At 55.5% G+C, this 17626-nt stretch overlaps 1 protein-coding gene across 1 annotated transcript; it reads left to right on the forward strand.

Moving 5' to 3' along the window:
- The first annotated feature begins 5686 nt into the window (after positions 1-5686).
- On the forward strand, positions 5687-14848 carry HSP90AB1 (heat shock protein 90 alpha family class B member 1). Its single transcript, XM_065401878.1, has 12 exons — positions 5687-5800; positions 6251-6397; positions 7136-7342; positions 7705-7864; positions 8479-8612; positions 9272-9589; positions 10250-10415; positions 10693-10883; positions 11270-11417; positions 12008-12276; positions 12845-13178; positions 14279-14848. The coding sequence occupies exons 2-12, from the start codon at positions 6251-6253 to the stop codon at positions 14386-14388; spliced, it is 2184 nt and encodes a 727-aa protein (XP_065257950.1). The 5' UTR covers positions 5687-5800; the 3' UTR covers positions 14389-14848.
- The last annotated feature ends 2778 nt before the right edge of the window (positions 14849-17626 follow it).

Raw genomic sequence — 17626 nt, forward strand, 5'->3', positions numbered from 1 at the left:
CCGAGGTCTGGACAAATGGAGTGATGTCTAGTGGTTAGAGCAGGGGTGGCTGGGAGTCAGGATTCCTGGGTTCTATTCCAATAGTTTGTCCTTATCTAGCATTTTCTGTTGGAGATGCTTGTTTTTTTTCACTGATAAACCAAGGTCATTAAATCAGGGCAGCTCCGTAGCAGGGACACGCTTAAACCAATTTAAGGCCACTCCAGGGTGCTGCATCAAGATGGAGATAATTAAATCAGTGTAAAAACTGTGCAGCCCAGGCCTTTCAGTGCTTTACAAGCAGGAGCATTTTACAGAGGGGGACTCTGAGTTCCGGGGTTGGGGAGGTGCCCCCAGGTCACACAGTGAATGGGTGACAGAGCCAGGAGTCCTGTCCCTTGGCTCTAATCACTAGACCATACTGTCCTCCCTTCTGAGACCTGGGCCTGCCTGGCTCCCTGCAGCAGGGAGCTGATCTCATTATGAGTCTGTAAAGTGCCAGTATAGCTAGGATGTGGGGTAAATCTGGGGGGCATTTCCCCCACCCCATCTGAGCACCCCCCTCCGTGCAGCATCCCAGCACCTGGGGGGCATCCCCTCCCCCGAGCTGGCAGGAGGTTGGGGGGCTCAATAGGTGCCAAGAGAGTAGCCACAGCTCCCTTCCCCGTGGACATCTGGCTGCAGAGCAGCTTTGGAGGCTTGGGGGTAACTGGGAAGGGGAGTGGACAGCAAGGGGGGCCCTCGGGGGGCCCTCCCCAGCTAAGCTCCCCCTGCGCCAGGGCTCCCCCTTGCGGTGCTGCAGTGGCAGGCACTGGGCTGCTGCGGGTTCCCCGGGGAGATGGGGCGCGAGGCGGAGGAGGGGAGCGGGGGTGCAGGGGGAGGGGGAGGCCTAACATGGAAACTACTGGAAGAAAGTTGCAGCACAGCCCGTCCAAGCCACCGGTGTCCCTCCGCCGCCTCTCACAGCAGCTCAGGAAATAGTCCCGCCCTCTCCTCCACTCAGGCACGCGGAGCGGCTGCTCCTCCCCCCGGGTGACACACACCGCGGTGACTGTGCAAATCCCAGCCCGCAGCGGGAAGGGCGCCCAGCGAGCCGCCGGGGGGGGGGGCGGGCAGCCGGGGCGCCTGGGTTCTGTTCCTGGCAAGCGGGGTCCCCGCTCCGTGCCTCGGTTTCCTCACCCCCGCCTGCAGCTACCGCCCCCCGGGTTCCATGTGCGCCGCTGGGCGGTGGCTGAGGAGCCCCCGGGGGCTCGCCCGGAGAAAGGGTCACGGGCACCGTCAGCTCGCGGGGATCCGATTTCCCGGATCAGGGATCTCTGGTCCCCCCCGGGTGCCAGTTCTAGGCACCCCCCGCACGGGCGCGCGCCTCTGGGGAGCAGCCCCAGCGGGAGGCCCTAGGCTGCAAAGATCCAGGTAGTGGCCTTCACCGCCTGCGTCTGCACATTTCCTCTTGAATTAAGTGAGAAACACGTGTGGGCCCCACACTGCGGGCTACAGTAGGGGATGAGGTCGGAGTCCCGGGGAGCATCTGTCCCAACAGGAAATACCCCGCCCAGGATTCAGCAGGAAGGCACGGAGGAGGGATTCTCCCTCACCCAGGGGCAGCAGAGATGGCGCTGTGCTGCAAAGCAACTTGCCACCTGAATGGGACAGGAGTGACAAATGGACGCGGGGGTCCAGCCCCGAGCACCTAGCCCCAACTGTGTATTTGAGGCCAAGCATATTGCACAGCCCCATGCTGGTGGGTGTATTTATCCCTGACCAACACTACAGGGTTCTGTGCTTCGTTTACCCCTCAGCAGCCCCTAAATACTTTATCATGCTAATGAAGGGCCTAACTCTCCATCCTCCTTCTCATTTACACTGGGGCAGTCTCAGAGTGAGTGTAAAATGCTCCCATTCTAGCCTGGTGGTGGTTTTATACCTGCTTTTCCCTTGGCCCACATGATTTTGAATTTAACTGGTAGTCTTGTTTTAGGAGGACCAGAACTGGAACATCATGGCAGCTGAGAGTTAGGAGTGAGGGGTATCGGCAGAGTTGGGAGTGGGGAGCCCCGGGCTGGGATAGCAGGGAGGCTGTTGGTCAAGGGTGAGGGGCCCTGGCAGAGCTGTGTGTGGGGTGGGGAGCCCAGGGCTGGGATAGCAGGGGGGGGTGCAGGTCAGGGGTGAGGGGCATTGACAGAGTTTGGGGGGGGGGCAGGGCTGGAATAGCAGAGGCTATTCTACAAATTGTTGAATTAAGCAGAGAGCATCAGAAAATCATTGTTCACCAACGAGAAAAAGTTAATCCTGTGAAGTCCAAACACTGGTTCCAGAATCAAAAGTATTTTTAAAATAAAATTAACACACAAAGCTAACTGCAGATGCTTGTGGGATTTCTGAAGCTTTGGTAAAATGGTGGGTGCTCCTGTTTTATAAACTAACCCTCAACTGTTGAGCTTGCTGTAATCCGCTCCTACGGAGTGAAGCTAGGGGCTTGCCTTTGTTAGCAAGCTTGTCCCAGGGCTCCACTGAAACTCAGTTTTTATACCAATTTAGCTAGGGGTACGTCTACACTTTGAACTGGGGGTGTAATTTCTAGCTCGGGGCCGTACGTGCTCTAGCTTTGATGAAGCTAGCATGCTAAAAACAGAACTGCTCTCTGGCATGGGCAGTGGGATGAGTCAGCCCCCTGAGTTAAGTACCAGGTATCCTGGACAGGATTGTACTTGGGGCAGCTACCTCGTCCCACCATCTGCCACTGGGGCCGTGCTTCTATTGTTAGAGCATTAGACTGGTCAAAGCTAGCACACGAACGTCTATCTGAGCTGACACCTCCAGAAGAAAATCCAGTGTAGTTAAATTGCTATAACCCTCTAGATACCGTTGTGAAGATACTATTTATTCCAATATAAACGTTTTACTGGTATAAAGATCTTTCTGCTGATTTAGTTAAATTGGTGCAAAAATAGAGAGTAGACCAGCCCACAGTTCAACTAAAAATGATTTAGTCACTACAATACAAACCCCTAACGTAGATGCATTTAAACCAGTTTTGTCTGACATGGTAAATTATCAGATTAGAGTGAACCAGGGCTCATCTATCCTTGAAACGCTACAGCGGGGTTCTCCCATCGGTATGGGAAATCCATGTCCCCAAGAGGCGGTAGCTAGGGCGACGGAAAAATTCTAGCCCTGTCTACACTGGGGTTTAGGTCGGCTTAACTAAGTCGCTCAGGGAGATGGATTTTTCACCCTCCTAAGCAATGTACCTGGGTCAACCTAACGTTTTAGTGTAGACCAGGCCCCAGTTTGAGCATGAATTACAGTGGTTTAAATGCTTCTACATGAGGGGTTTGCCCTGGTGTAGCTACATTGATGTAGTTACTTACACCAGTGCAAAAAGCCCATGTGTAGACCGTCCCTAAGGCAGCGTCTAGGAACTGGGGTGCTGAGAGCAATAGGCATTTCCCAGGGCTTCCCCCATTTGAAATCTGCCCCCACCTTGCCCCAGCCCCTGCTGGATAATTGAACTGTTTCTCGACAAGGGAGCAAGAAGATAATACCCACCTGCTTTCCACACACAACTGTGAGCTTGCAAACCTACCATAAGGCCCTTCAGTGAAGCAGCCAAGGGCATTTGCACCCCAAGAAGGCTTGTTATGCTGCTTCTACTGTTATAACCGTGTCCACACTAGCAGGGTTGCACTGATTTAACTCTGTTGGTTTCTATATCAATACAATTACCGCAATGCAAAAACAGCGCAGAGACCTAAATACTACCCCTCAACACAAGCAGGGAGAGTGCCGGCTTCCACCCCAAAACATGATGGGGCAATTTGATCCGTGGAGTAACTCTGTGCCTTTCTCTGCCCCATGGAACTCATTATGTAGTGAAACTCGTCCTGAGAGCTGCAAAGGGCAGGGGAGGGAGAGAACATGGGACATTCTTCTAGTGGGGTCCATCCAAACTCTTTGGGGACAATTGCTCCAGGATTTCACAGGTGCCAGGTGGGAGACCATGGAGCAAGTTCAGTAGGCGCCTCCAAAGCTTCATAGATTTTAAGGCCAGAAAGGACCTCTGTGATCACCTCTTCTGACCTCCTTGGTAACACAGGCCATAGAACCTCACCCACTGATTCCTGCAGCAAGCCCCTCACTTCTGGTTGAGCTAGAATATATCTTCTAGACAGACAGACAGACAGACAGTCTACCTGTAAAGACCGCAAGTGATGGAGAATCCTCCACATTCCTAGGTACGTTTTTTCCTCCCAATGGTTTATTACCCTCACTGTTCAAAATTTGCACCTTATTTCTAGTCTGAATTTGACTTCATTGAGCTTCAGCTCCAACCAGTGGATCTTGTTATGACTTTTCCTGCGAGATTAAAGAGGCAGCTACTATCAGAAATCTCTTCCCATGTAGGTACTTGAATGTGGACTGTGATCAAGTTCTCTCACTATCAGGCATGCTTTCAAGACCTTGAATCATTCTTGTTGCTTTCTACTGAACGCTTTCCAATTTGTAAACATCCTTCTCCATTTACAATTACTCTCTGCAATCCATTAGTTAATCATTTTTTAATCCATTTAATATGGGTCACGTTGATTTTTGTATAGTGCTACATTTTTTTAATCAAAATGTCACATGGGACTGAGGCCTTGTCTACCCTGCCACTGTACAGTGCTGAAACTGTCTCGCTCAGGGGTGTGAACCCCCCCCCAAGCGATGCAAGTTTCAGTGCTGTACAGTGGCAGTGTAGACAGTGCACCAGTGCTGGGAGCCACTCCCCTCATGGGGGTGTGTTTTTTTTTACAGTGACTACACAGCCATGTTAAAGTGCTTCCATGGCAGCGCTTTAACGTTGGTAGTGAAGACGTACCCTAAGTTAAATATGCCTTGCAGAAACCTGTTATCTCAACACAGTTACCTTTGTCAACCAAACTTGCGATCTTATCAAATTATACCAAGTTTCTTTGCAAGATCTATTTTTCATAAAACCATGTTGTTTGGCATTGCTTACATTACCATCTTTTAGGTCTTTACTGACTGCACCCCATATCAGCCTTTCCATGTTTTGCCTAAGATTGCTGTCAGGTTAACCAGCTTATAGCTTCCCCGGCCATTCAGTTTACCCTTCTTAAATGTTGGCAATCAACTTTTTTCAAATCTTCTTGAAAATTACAGGTAAGAGAGATTGGGACCAGGGGTGGAAGCAGAAGAGGGAATGCAGGGGTATGAGGAGAAGAGATGGTGGAAGGGAAACACAGGGGATGGTACTTGGAATAAAGTTGCTGAGGTGTTAAGGAGTTCCTAGGATTTTGAGTTACAAGGGAATTGGCTACTAGTGGGGCCCTCAAGAATTGAGGAGGGGAGGAGGGGGGTTGGGTACCAGGAAAAATCCTTGAGAGATTTGAGGCATCGGGGATAGGGCACAGGAATTCCTGGTGAGTGGGGAATTGGGGTGTCAAGAGTTGGACTAGTATGGGAACTTACAAGTAGTGGGGTGTCAGGGTACCAGGGGATACCTCAGTAGTGGGGTGACAGGGTACCTTGGGATATAAGGAGCTTCCCGGGTATTGGGGTGAGAGGGAGAACTGGGGCATCTGTGCATGGTGGGGAAAGGGCTGCAGGGAGACAACATACCAGGAGCCGCAGCAATCTCCAGCCCTGCAAAGCCAGCCCGGCCCTTTTAAGGCGGAGGGAGACGGGGGCCGGGCCGGGCTCAGCCCCTATATAGGGCGGGCGGAGGCGGCCCCGTTTTCTCTCTCTCCCGGCCGCGCCGCAGTCCCCGCACCAGGGACCGAGCCCGCTCCTGCCCGATCTCCCGCTACCCATCACGGTAAGGGCGGCCGGGGGCCTGGCCCGGCGCGGGCGGGCGGGCGCGGGCTCGGCCCCGGGAGGGGTGGGGGGCGCCGCGCCCCGCACGGGGTCGCCGCGGTGGGGGGCGCACGTGGCTCCGCTGGGCGCTGCCATGTTGAGCGGGGCCCCTCGGGGCGGGGGCCCGGCGGGTTCGGCTGCGGGAGCGCCCGGCCCCCGCCTCTAAGGCTGGAGCCTCCGTCGGGCCTTGGATCCGGGGACGCGGCCTGGGGTGGGGCGTGGGGCCCTGGTCGCTCAGCAGGTGCCGGCCCGCCACTGAACCCGGCGGGAGGCCGCAGCCCCGCCTCCCCGTCCCCAGCGCGGGCCTCGGGCGGGCGGCGCCCCCGCGGCTCCCCTGCCGCCCCGGGGGGAGCAGGCCAGCGGGGGGGACGGGGCGCCAGGCAGGAGCTCTGAGCCCGGCCTTGTTTTTCAGATGCCTGAAGGAGTGCAGCATGGGGAGGAGGAAGTGGAGACCTTCGCCTTCCAGGCAGAGATCGCCCAGCTCATGTCCCTGATCATCAACACCTTCTACTCCAACAAGGAGATCTTCCTGCGGGAGATCATCTCCAACGCCTCTGATGTGAGCATGGGGGGCCCGCCCGCCCCCAGCGGGAGTGCGGGGCTCTGCAGTGCTGCCGCTGGGTACAGCGGGCACTGCCCGCTCCTGTTACTAGGGCAACCATTGATTTCCCCTACCTGCTGAGGCCCTTAAAGACGCACGGCTAGTGATGAAAGGGCCCCGTAAGGTGCTTTGGCCCTGCCCTGGAGGACTCATCCTTAAGGGGGGTTCTGTCTCCCTGCCCTTGTCCTAAGATTGCCAGCGAGGGGGCTGGTTAATGCCAGATGTGCTGGTGGTCACCTGCCCTTAGGAAAGGGTTGGAGAGCCCCAAATAAGCCCCCTCTTCTCTCCTGCCACCCCCACGCTCTCGGTGGAGTAGATCAGTATTCCCGTAGCTCCTGGCAGGAGCAGAAGATGCAGCCCTGCTGGCAGTGGCCCCTATCCCCTAGTTTCGTTTCTGCTGCCCTTGGAGGAGCTGGCATGGAGTTGGCATTTGGTGTCACCTGTTTGTTTCTAGACATTCTCTCTGCCCTGCATGCTGCTCTGAGGGGGTAGCCGTGGTGCCTCTCTCAAGTAGGGCCTCTTGTTTTGCTCTCTGGAAGGATTTGAGTGAAGCCAGAGCTTTTGTGGCAGATCTGTGCCATGGTGATGCTATCTCAAGAGTCCATGGGCCTCCCTGTCCAAAGCAGGGAGCGTACAGGATCCATGGAGCAGGTGAATGGTGGGTGGGCCTTGCTAACTGTCTCTGTCCTCCCCCAGGCCCTGGACAAGATCCGTTATGAGAGCCTGACAGATCCCTCAAAGCTGGACAGTGGCAAGGAGCTAAAAATTGACATCATCCCAAACCCCCGGGACCGCACCCTTACCTTGGTGGACACGGGTATCGGCATGACAAAGGCCGACCTCATCAACAACCTGGGCACCATTGCCAAATCTGGTACCAAAGCCTTCATGGAAGCCCTGCAGGTGAGTGGCCTTCAGCCTGTGCACTAGAGCGCTTGGACCCCTTGTGGGCCTGGGCATCTAGTGGGCTCATGTCCTCCACGGGACCTTGCAACTTCAACACTCAGTAGTTGGCTAAGAGACGACCCCTTTCTGGGCCTGTGTTCTCCCAGGGAGCAGCCTGCAGTGCTTTTCGCTTGTCCATGTGTTCCTGCACAGAGAGGAGGTGACGGTGCCCTGCCCTGTCCCTGTCTGTATTTGTGGCCTTATGTCTGTGTGTTGGCCCTTGGCCCAGCTCTCTGCTATTGGGACAGACCTGGCTGCATCACAGACATCACCTGTCTCTGGTCTCTTGCTCTTCTCACCCATTCTCCTTCCTCTTGCAGGCTGGCGCTGATATCTCTATGATTGGGCAGTTTGGTGTGGGCTTCTACTCCGCCTACCTGGTGGCCGAGAAGGTTGTAGTCATTTCCAAACACAATGATGACGAGCAGTATGCCTGGGAGTCATCGGCAGGGGGCTCCTTCACTGTCAAATCCGATCATGGTATGGACTGTGGCGATGGGGTCTGCAGGGAATCAGCCATCCCTTTCCCCTCTGTCTGCCAAGGGGTCCCAGAGAGAGGGGTCCGTATAGCGTTAGTCATCTCCCTCCCACCCTGTCGGCCACAAATCCCAGAGAGGGGTCTGTGGGGAGCCAGCCATGTCCCTCCCACCCTGTCTGCCATGGGGCCCCAGAGTGGTTTGAGGTGGCTGGTGACAAGATGGTATGGAGGGATGAGGTGTTGTAGTCTGTAGCTGCCACTTGGTGGGGAAGCTAGGGGGAGAGGGTCCAGGCTCATGGGATCATATGTGGAGCTTAAGTGACTTGTCAGCTTGGATTAGGTCCCAGGTCTAAGCTGTAGGAGCTGGGGGAGGAAGCACCCCTCAGTGCTACCCAAAGCCTTGGTCTAAGCCTGGTGCTGGGCCAGTGGTAGCTGTGGATCTGCCCTCCCTGCTCATGGATGCGTTTTCTGACCTTGGTTCTCATTAGAAACACTGTGATGATCCTCCCTTTAGTTTAGCTGTGGGCTGCACCTGGCATTGGCATGAGATCTGCAGAGTGAGCTCTGTCCAGTGCCTGTGACCAGTAATGCCACTGCCTCTCTCCTGATGTCACAGGTGAGCCCATCGGGCGCGGCACCAAGGTGATCCTGTACTTGAAGGAGGATCAGACAGAGTACCTTGAGGAGCGGCGGGTCAAGGAGGTGGTGAAGAAGCACTCCCAGTTCATCGGCTACCCCATCACCCTTTATGTACGTATGTGAGAGATGGTGGGATCCATGGGAAAACCAGATGGACCATAGGGGGAGGCCCAAGCTGAGAATGGGGAGAGGATGGTACATTCCACCTTGAGCCTTCCCATCTGCACATGGGCTTTACTGGGGTCTGGAGGCAAGGGCTGTGCACTCATTCTGCTGCTGCAGGAGTTGGTCAGCAGAATGGTACAAGGGTGGGAACTAGTTCACTGCTGCTAGGGGGTGGGGATCACCGAAAGGGTGTACTGCATAGTCAGACTCGCATCCCTAAAATCTGTACAGGCACCTTGGGCCATTGCCTAAACTACCAGGCAAGGGACTGGGGCTGGAACTTCACCTACATGGGCCTCTATTGCATGAGCTATGGGAGGTCTCATCAGCTGGTGGTAGCTATAGATCCTTTATCCTCTTTGTCAGCCCAGCCACTGGAAGGCACCATGTGTGAAATTTGAACCAGTGCTTTACCTGCAGTGCATCACTGCAATATTTAGCCTTTGCATGGTACCCGTCAGACTGAAACTCCCATCTCCCTTGGGGCAACACACGGTGTCTCTGTCGCTGCCCCGATCTGCCTGCCTGTCTGGCTCCCATGCACATAGGAGGCCCTGAGTAAGGTAGGTGCCTTGGCCATAACCCTCTTGCACTTCTCCTTACAGCTAGAGAAGGAGCGGGAAAAGGAAATCAGTGACGATGAGGCAGAGGAAGAGAAGGGGGAGAAGGAGGATGAGGACACAGCCCCCAAGGATGAGGAGAAGCCCAAGATCGAGGACGTGGGCTCAGATGAGGAGGAAGAGGAGGGTGGTAAGGGCAAGAAGAAGAAGACCAAGAAGATCAAGGAGAAATACATCGACCAGGAGGAGCTGAACAAGACCAAGCCCATCTGGACCCGCAATCCTGATGACATCACCCAGGAGGAATACGGAGAGTTCTACAAGAGCCTCACCAACGACTGGGAGGACCACCTGGCTGTCAAGGTGGGTGCAGGGGCTGGGCTGGTAGAGACCAAGGTTCCCTTTACCTCACAAAGCAGGATGGATTAGTGCACAGGGCCACATTTCTTTGTCATAGGGGTGGGCTCTAGTATAGAAAGGGGGCCCCAAAATGCTCCTTTAGACCCAATGAGATGCCCATGAACAGCAGCTAGTTCTCCTACGGTGGGAAGCCAATCACCCGGCTGAGCCTGTTTGACATATCCCTGCTGGCCTTGGGCATGGGGCCTCCCACCTGGGTGTGGTGCAGGTTTGCTGGCCCTTTGATCAGAGTGACCCTCACTCCCAATCACCTGCTTCATCCAGGTGTGCAGGGTTCTCCTGAGGCCCTGGCTGCCACTCTGGCATGAGCGAATGGGGGTAGGAGCTGCTGCTTTGGGGGCCTTAGATCCTGCCCAGCAATCACTGGAGGAGGAGATGTTGGCACAGTGGGGAAGAAGGGGAGCGCTAGGAGGCTTGCTGTCCCACCTGCCTGTCTGATGCATTGTGCAGTTTGCTCCAAGATAGCCATTCAGTCCCCCTACCCAAGGCCCTTTGGGTGCTCCTGCAACTGGGCCAAAGGGAAGGGCTCTCCCCAGGGGAGGGTTAAAGGAACAAAGTCATGGGAGTTTTGTTCATCTCACCCCTGTCTCCCCCAACCTGCAGCACTTCTCTGTGGAGGGGCAGCTGGAGTTCCGAGCTCTGCTCTTCATCCCACGTCGCGCCCCCTTTGACCTCTTTGAGAACAAGAAGAAGAAGAACAACATCAAGCTGTACGTGAGGCGTGTCTTCATTATGGACAGCTGTGACGAGCTCATCCCAGAGTACCTGAGTAAGAGCCTCCTGTGTAACACCCTGCCCTTGTGCAGAGCTCCCTCTCTAAACAGCTCCCCGGCTTCTGGTATTTTCCAGCTATGTTAGCTGCTCCCTCACCATACAGCCTCCTTGCACTGCTGGGAGGGATGCAGAGGGTCAGGTCTCCTGATGCAGCCTGGAGCTTGGGCTTCCTGCTTGGCAATTCTGCTCCCGTGCATGGGGGATGGGTGTATGGAGTTAGCCAGGCTGTTCTGATCACCCTCCTTGGGCCTTGGCTTCTTTCCTCCCCTCAGATTTCATCCGGGGTGTGGTGGACTCTGAGGACCTGCCTTTGAACATCTCCCGGGAGATGCTGCAGCAGAGCAAGATCCTCAAGGTGATCCGCAAGAACATCGTCAAGAAGTGCCTGGAGCTCTTCTCAGAGCTGACCGAGGACAAGGAGAGCTACAAGAAATTCTATGAGGCCTTCTCCAAGAACCTCAAGGTGAGAGCCAGCCAGCCCACCACCTGGGGGCAAAGGGGATGCTGCTGTGCCTTGACATGCTCCACAGGCAGGCACTTGAGGAGCCAGAATTAGTCTCTGATCTGTTCCAAGATGGTGACTTTTCTGGGCCAGGCTCATGGCTCAAACCTGCTCTTCCTGGCAGGGCTTTGGAGCGGAGAGGCCAAACAATCTGTCGTCTTAGCAAGTTTGCCCCAGGGTGCTTGAATGGGAATACCTCCCTCACTGCATCTGCCCCCAACCTCAGCCCTTGGGTGTGGGTGGGGTGTTTGCAGGGAGGGGCTAGATTTCCCAGCTCTTGAGGGCAGGAGAGCGTTAGTGAGCCACTTCCTGGAGCATGCGTATAAATCAACCTCTTCTGCCCCCAGCTTGGGATCCATGAGGACTCAACCAACCGGAAGCGCCTGTCGGAGCTGCTGCGCTACCACACGTCGCAGTCTGGTGACGAGGTGGCCTCGCTCTCTGAGTATGTGTCCCGCATGAAGGAGACTCAGAAAAGCATCTACTACATCACAGGTGAGGGCTGCTGGCCGGGGGGCCAAACCTCCCTCCTACCCCATCCCCATCACCTGGGCATGTTGCCTGCCTCCCCCACTCCTCCGCCGCCGCCCCGCCCCCACCCCCGGGGTGGGGGGGAAGAGGCTGTCCCTCAGAATGGGGATCTCCTCAGCATGCTGGATTTTGATGTAGCTAATGCAACACCAAGAGGGTTAGATTCCCGTGGGGACCCCTCCCGTCACCCCAGAATGGGACTCTTCTGCCTAGTTACTGCCTGGCTCCTCTGGTCGCTGGTGTGACAGAGTTCCCCCAACAGGTGGGCTTGTATGAGCCTCCTCCCCAGAATTTCTACTTCCTAGACAGAGGCTCTTGTTAATCAGGTGCTTTGGAATCCTTGTCTGGGAGGTGGGTATGCAAGTTTTGTGGCCTCATTTCTCTAAGGGAACGGCCAGGCCAGGCCAGTAGACGCTTGTGATAGGACTTCGGCTGAAACATGGCCCCAACGTGTGTGATGTTGAATTCTAGCCGGTCCCTGCCAGGGGACTGCTGGAAACCCCAGAGTGTAGCCAGCTCCGAGCCCTGGTGACCTCTTGTTTCCCCCAGCACAGGTGAGAGCAAGGAGCAAGTGGCTAACTCCGCCTTTGTGGAGCGTGTGCGGAAGCGCGGCTTCGAGGTTGTGTACATGACGGAGCCCATCGATGAGTACTGCGTGCAGCAGCTCAAGGAGTTTGATGGCAAGAGCCTGGTGTCGGTCACCAAGGAGGGGCTGGAGCTGCCAGAGGATGAGGATGAGAAGAAGAAGATGGAGGAAAGCAAGGCGAAGTTTGAGAACCTCTGCAAGCTCATGAAGGAAATCCTGGATAAGAAGGTTGAGAAGGTAAGCTGGGGTGGGATGCGAATCCCAGCCCAGGGCCAAGTCCTGGCTCGGTGGGGAAGGAGAGCAGGGCACCACTGAATGCAGACAAGGGTTGGACCCTGGCTCAGTGCATGGCCTCTGGTCTTTCTTGTCTCCGGCAGAGGATCAGCTGAAGGAGACTACAGGTCCCAGCATGCACTGCAGCATCTTGCTCTAAGCAGCTGGGCTGCAGGTGAGGGGCACTGACACAAATGATTGTAGGGGTAGTGCTGTGGGAATGTGCACTGGGTACCAAGGGGTTGGCTGAGCTGCCGGTGCTGTCCCAGGCAGTGTTCCTGAAGCTGGCTGGGAGATCCCTTCGGGGCTGTCTGTCCTTGGGATGTGGTGGTGATGTGGCCAAGCCAGAGGGGAGATGCTGTTGAGGGCATCCGTGCCCTTCCCTGCAGCCAGGTCTCCACTGCCTGTGGCTCCTCGGCCATTTGTGGGTGTCTCCGGCTGAGCCTGACATAAGGGCTGGGGTCCCTGCTTCTGTTGTGACCAGACCCAGTCAGAGGCACTAGACCCTGCTGTTTTTGCCTGGCCTCTGCAGGTCACCATCTCAAATCGGCTGGTCTCATCACCGTGCTGCATTGTCACCAGCACCTATGGCTGGACGGCCAACATGGAGCGTATCATGAAGGCCCAAGCGCTGCGGGACAACTCCACCATGGGCTACATGATGGCCAAGAAGCACCTGGAGATCAACCCCGACCACCCCATCGTGGAGACCCTGCGCCAGAAGGCCGAGGCTGATAAGAACGACAAGGCTGTCAAGGACCTGGTGGTGCTGCTCTTTGAGACAGCCCTGCTGTCCTCTGGCTTCTCCCTGGAAGATCCCCAGACCCACTCCAACCGCATCTACAGGATGATCAAGCTCGGGTTGGGTAAGTGCCCCAGGTGACGGGGAGCTGCAAAGAGTTGGCATTTGATGGTAGACGCTGGGGAAGGAGCTTTTTCCAGCCCTTCAATGTCAGGGATCCAGAGATCCTGGTCATGGTGGCTTACCCTGAAATCTAGAAGTCGGGCATGTTAGCCAGTTGAGCTGGTCTTTGGCTTCAGCACAGAGCAGGCCTCCTTGGGAAGGAGTGGTAATAACTCATCCCACTCCAAGGTCACTCATGCTGGCCACTAGAAGGAGCTCTGACCCCTCAATCCTGTCTTATCCTTTCCTCAGTTCATGGAAGGAGTGGTCCCAAGGCGAGCTTTCCTCACCAAGCTCACAGCAGGAAGTGCAGTGGAGGGAAGGGCCTGCGGGAGGGGCTGTCTCCTGGCATGAAGCAGATCCTATTATGCCATGACAGGAGGGTTTAAAATGTACTTTATCCTGTGCAAGCTAGAGTGGTGTGTAACCTAATCAGCATGGTAGAGCCTGTGCATTAGCCAGCGTGTGGAAGGCTGGTGGCAGGTGTTGGCAGCAAATGGGAGGAGAACTGGTTTGAAAATGATCTTTTTTTTTTTCCTCGTGGAAAACTGACTCTTCAGTGAGAAATTGAAAACCCAAAACGTTCCATGGTAACTTCTGATTCAGCAATGCTGCCACCAGGCCTTGTGGGGTTTGTAGTTTCTGTGCCTCATGCTCCCATTTGTCTCTGTGGGCCTCACTAAATCTCCCACAATGCACCACTCTCCCATTAGCTCCTGTGGTGCATCATGGGGAATGTAATCCCTTGGTGAGTTTGGCCCATGGAGGAGAATGGGGGCAGGAGGCACCATGGCGGCATTTCTGAACTGAAAGGTGGTTTTCAGGCCATGGCTTGTTGACAGGCAGTGTGCGTTTTCCAGGGAAAGCAGACGCGCTTTGGCATGCACAAAAGAGCATTGATGGAAAGCTGGTTTTCTGCTGACACTAAATTGGCTGGAAATGCATTGCCCAGCCCTCCAGGAGAGGGCCCTGGCCTAGCCACACTCACAATGTGTCTGTGTGTGATATAGCCTGGGGGTGGCCCTCAAAGTAACCGGCCTGCACATCTCCCTTCCTCCCCAGGTATCGATGAGGATGAGGTGATTGCAGAGGAGCCCAGTGTTGCGGTCCCTGATGAGATCCCCCCACTAGAGGGGGAGGAAGATGCATCCCGCATGGAGGAGGTGGACTAAAGGGTGCCATTCCCCCTCCCATCTTAGCTCCCTGCATCATCTCTGCTTGGAAGGGGCAGGGCCTGGCCTCTGCAACTGCTACTGACTCCTCGGCTCCCCTAGTGTTGTGTTTCCCCACTTGTTTCCCACTGTCAGTAGTGGGTGGGGTTGCAGGGTCCCAGCCCTGACTGGTCCATCTGTCTTTCTGCTTGTGTTGAACCAGCTGCTTGGGGGGGTGGGTTGTGCTGATGGGTTCTGATTTTCCCCCATGGGGGGTCTTGTGCTGCTCCTGGGCACTAAGCACCCACCCTGCCCCAGCTGGGGTGAGCACTGAGCTTGAGCGTCCCTCCCCCCAAGCACAGCAGGGAGCCCAATCCCCACCCCCTGGCTGCTGCCTGCATCCTAGGGTAGGATGTTGTATTTTGTCGGCCGTTTGGTTTTTTTGTTCTACTGAAATTTAATTAAAGTATCAAATAGAGAATGCGGTTTACACAGCGGCTGCCTTGTCTGGGTTACGTTGGGAGTCCCTGCAGCACCCAAAGGGAGTGATGGCAGGTGTGGGGGAGACTGGGGCCACTGCAGCACCAGTTGTGGAGAGCAGTGCTCTGTGGCGGCTGAGTGCTGCATTCCAGGCCCTGCTCTCTCTCTCAGAGAACTGCTCAGAGCAGTTGCAGCCCCAAGCACTCATAGCCCCTGCCCTGGGGGTCAGTTTAAGGAAAGGCCCTGGAGCGGGAGCTGAGGCTGGGGCTTGAGATGCAGTTGCCCCTGCTTGGCACGTGTGTATTTGGCTGCTACAGTAGCACCTGCTAAACTTCAGGCTGTGTGCCAAGTGCAGGGAACGGGGCTTGTCCTTGAAAGGGAAGGCAGGGGTTGGGGCTGCAGCTCCTTTGTCTCTGCTGCTCCTAGCCACTTCGAGTCCTGCTCTGTTGTTTACCCTCCAGCTTCCCATGTGGAGGGCACCTACCTCACTTAGACAGTGGCTTCCTGAGGAGCTGGGTTAGCTCACCTCTGCCTTTTTCAGCAATGGGTAGGGGGCAGCTGCACATGTGCAAATGCTATGGAAGGCCAAGGCAGAATCAGGAGTCCTGCCTCTGCTGAGATTTGCGCAAGTCTTGTCTCAACAATGGAGCTAGTCTACACTGCCCTAAGTCTTTGAGCAGCAACCTGTGCCCTCAGCCTGCTCTCCCCAGGAGCTTTCTTAAGATCCCATTCCAATTTGCACACCCCTAATGCAGTGCACAAGTAGCAATGTCCTTAATGGAGCTGGAGTTCAGGGGCTTTCTTCCTGTTGTGCCCTGGGCTGACCTGGACCCTCTGAGGTGATGGCTGAGTATCTACCGCTTGAGCTAGCAGCTGCTTTCCCTGCCTGGATAGTCTAAAAACTACACTGTGGAAGAGCTTGTGTTCTCCTAGGCTCCCTTGGCTCTGGTGATCTTGGTCCTGGAACACAGGTGCAGAGGAAGCACCAGATCTGACTTGGCTTGCTGTCTTCAGCAGGAGGCCTAATGGAGCCAGTGTGGGAAGAGTTCACCCTTCCCCCATGGCCACCTGGCAGGCTGGAGAGCTGTTCCTGGGCAGGGAGTGTCCCTGTGCTTCTCTCCAAGGCGGTGGAAGAGGTGTAGGACTCCAACCTTGCCACAGAGTGGCACCCTCCTCCTGCCAAGGCCCAGTATTGGAGCCAGTGCATTCTGGAGAGATGTAGCTCCTGCAGGTTGTCTTCTGGGGGTTAATTCACTCCCTGTAAACCCTCCCCTTGCTTGCTGTACACCTGGCCTGCTGTAGAATCACAGCTGCCAGAGCATTCTCAGGCTGCCCCTTCCTCCCTGCGGGATAGAACGAGCCAGGACCCAACTCAGATGGATGTGCCTTCAGGAGCAGAGCCAGCTTGTGGGAGGGTGCTGGCAGCTGCTGGACCTTGCTAGGCTCTGGCCTCCCCTGTTGCATTACCTCACAATCATCAGGGCTGCTGGTGGTCAGAGGGCAGCTGTGATGGGCTAATTGATCTAATGGTTGCTTGGTATGTAAAGGGGGGAGTTGTGGGAAAAGTCCAGCCTTACCCTCAATGGGAGGGGCAGGAGCTTTAGCAGTAGGGGGCTGGTGGTTACCTCCCCTCCCATTTCTGTGGTTGGTTGGTTGGTCTCTACATCCTACCATGCAGCTGGCCCAGCTCCCCAACCAGGCCCTACATGCTGCAACTCCAGAACCTGCCTCTGCTCAGCAGGTGCTTCTCCGGCTCCTAGCCACCAGGAGGGAAGTGGAGCAGTGACCAGGTCACAGGTGGGAGAAGAACTCTGTCAGGTCTGGAAGTTATATGGTGGCTGGGTGCATAGTTGGGAGAGGGGTTGGCCACAGCTCCCTGCAGGTTGGTGGGGGCTTAACAGGAGCTTTGCAAGTTTTTGTCCTAAGAAGAGCGTATTAGTGCCCAGTGCACTTATACCTACCCCAGCTGCAGCCCCCAGCAACTCTGTCCACAAGGCTGGGAGAGGGGGCACCTGAGCCAAGTACTTTGTTGGTTACTTGGCAGGAGCCACAGCCTGGGTGATATTTGCACAAAATGGAGCAATCTCCATCTTCAACACAAAGGGGCAGAGCCTACAGCTCCCAGCATGCAACAGGGGCTGTGCCCAGAGTATGGCCCTGGGGCTTGTGGGCTGCCTTGTATGCTGGGAGTTGTAGTCCCCCACTGTTACATTAAAGGCTAGCAGCTGTGGGGCACATTCAGACATTCTGGGGCTTGTGCTGAACAGCACCCCTGGCCCTGCAGTCATGTGGGGGAGTAGGCCAATGTTCTTCAAACAAAAATATTTTTGCATGCAAAAAAAAAAAGGACCCATTCCAAAAACAATCACCTCCCCCTTTCAACAAAACTTTAACTGGTACCCACTCACACCCCCCCTTTTTTTCAGGGGCAAAGTGGAGGGGGTCAACCAAGGTGGGCAAATTGGGCAAAACCACCCCTTTACCTAATCCCTCCCCTGTTCTACAGCATGTGTTCTGGGCAACCCACCAACCCTCCACCATTCTGTTACTGCCCTGCAGTTTCCCAACACCTAGGAAGGGGCACTGGGCTGGGGACAGGTTGGTAATGTCCCCCTCTGCGAGGCGTCATTTCTAAAATAGCTGCTTTCGCCCTGGCAGTGCATGGTATGGCAGACAGGCTATTTATTACCACCAACTGCAGGGGACCTGCTCTAGTTTGCACGACTGCACCATGGCAGAGGTGGCTGAGGGAGAAAGCAGTGGAAGTTGTACCTTAGCA

The sequence above is a fragment of the Emys orbicularis genome, chromosome 3, assembly GCF_028017835.1.
Source record: "Emys orbicularis isolate rEmyOrb1 chromosome 3, rEmyOrb1.hap1, whole genome shotgun sequence".
Taxonomy (NCBI): Eukaryota; Metazoa; Chordata; order Testudines; family Emydidae; genus Emys; species Emys orbicularis.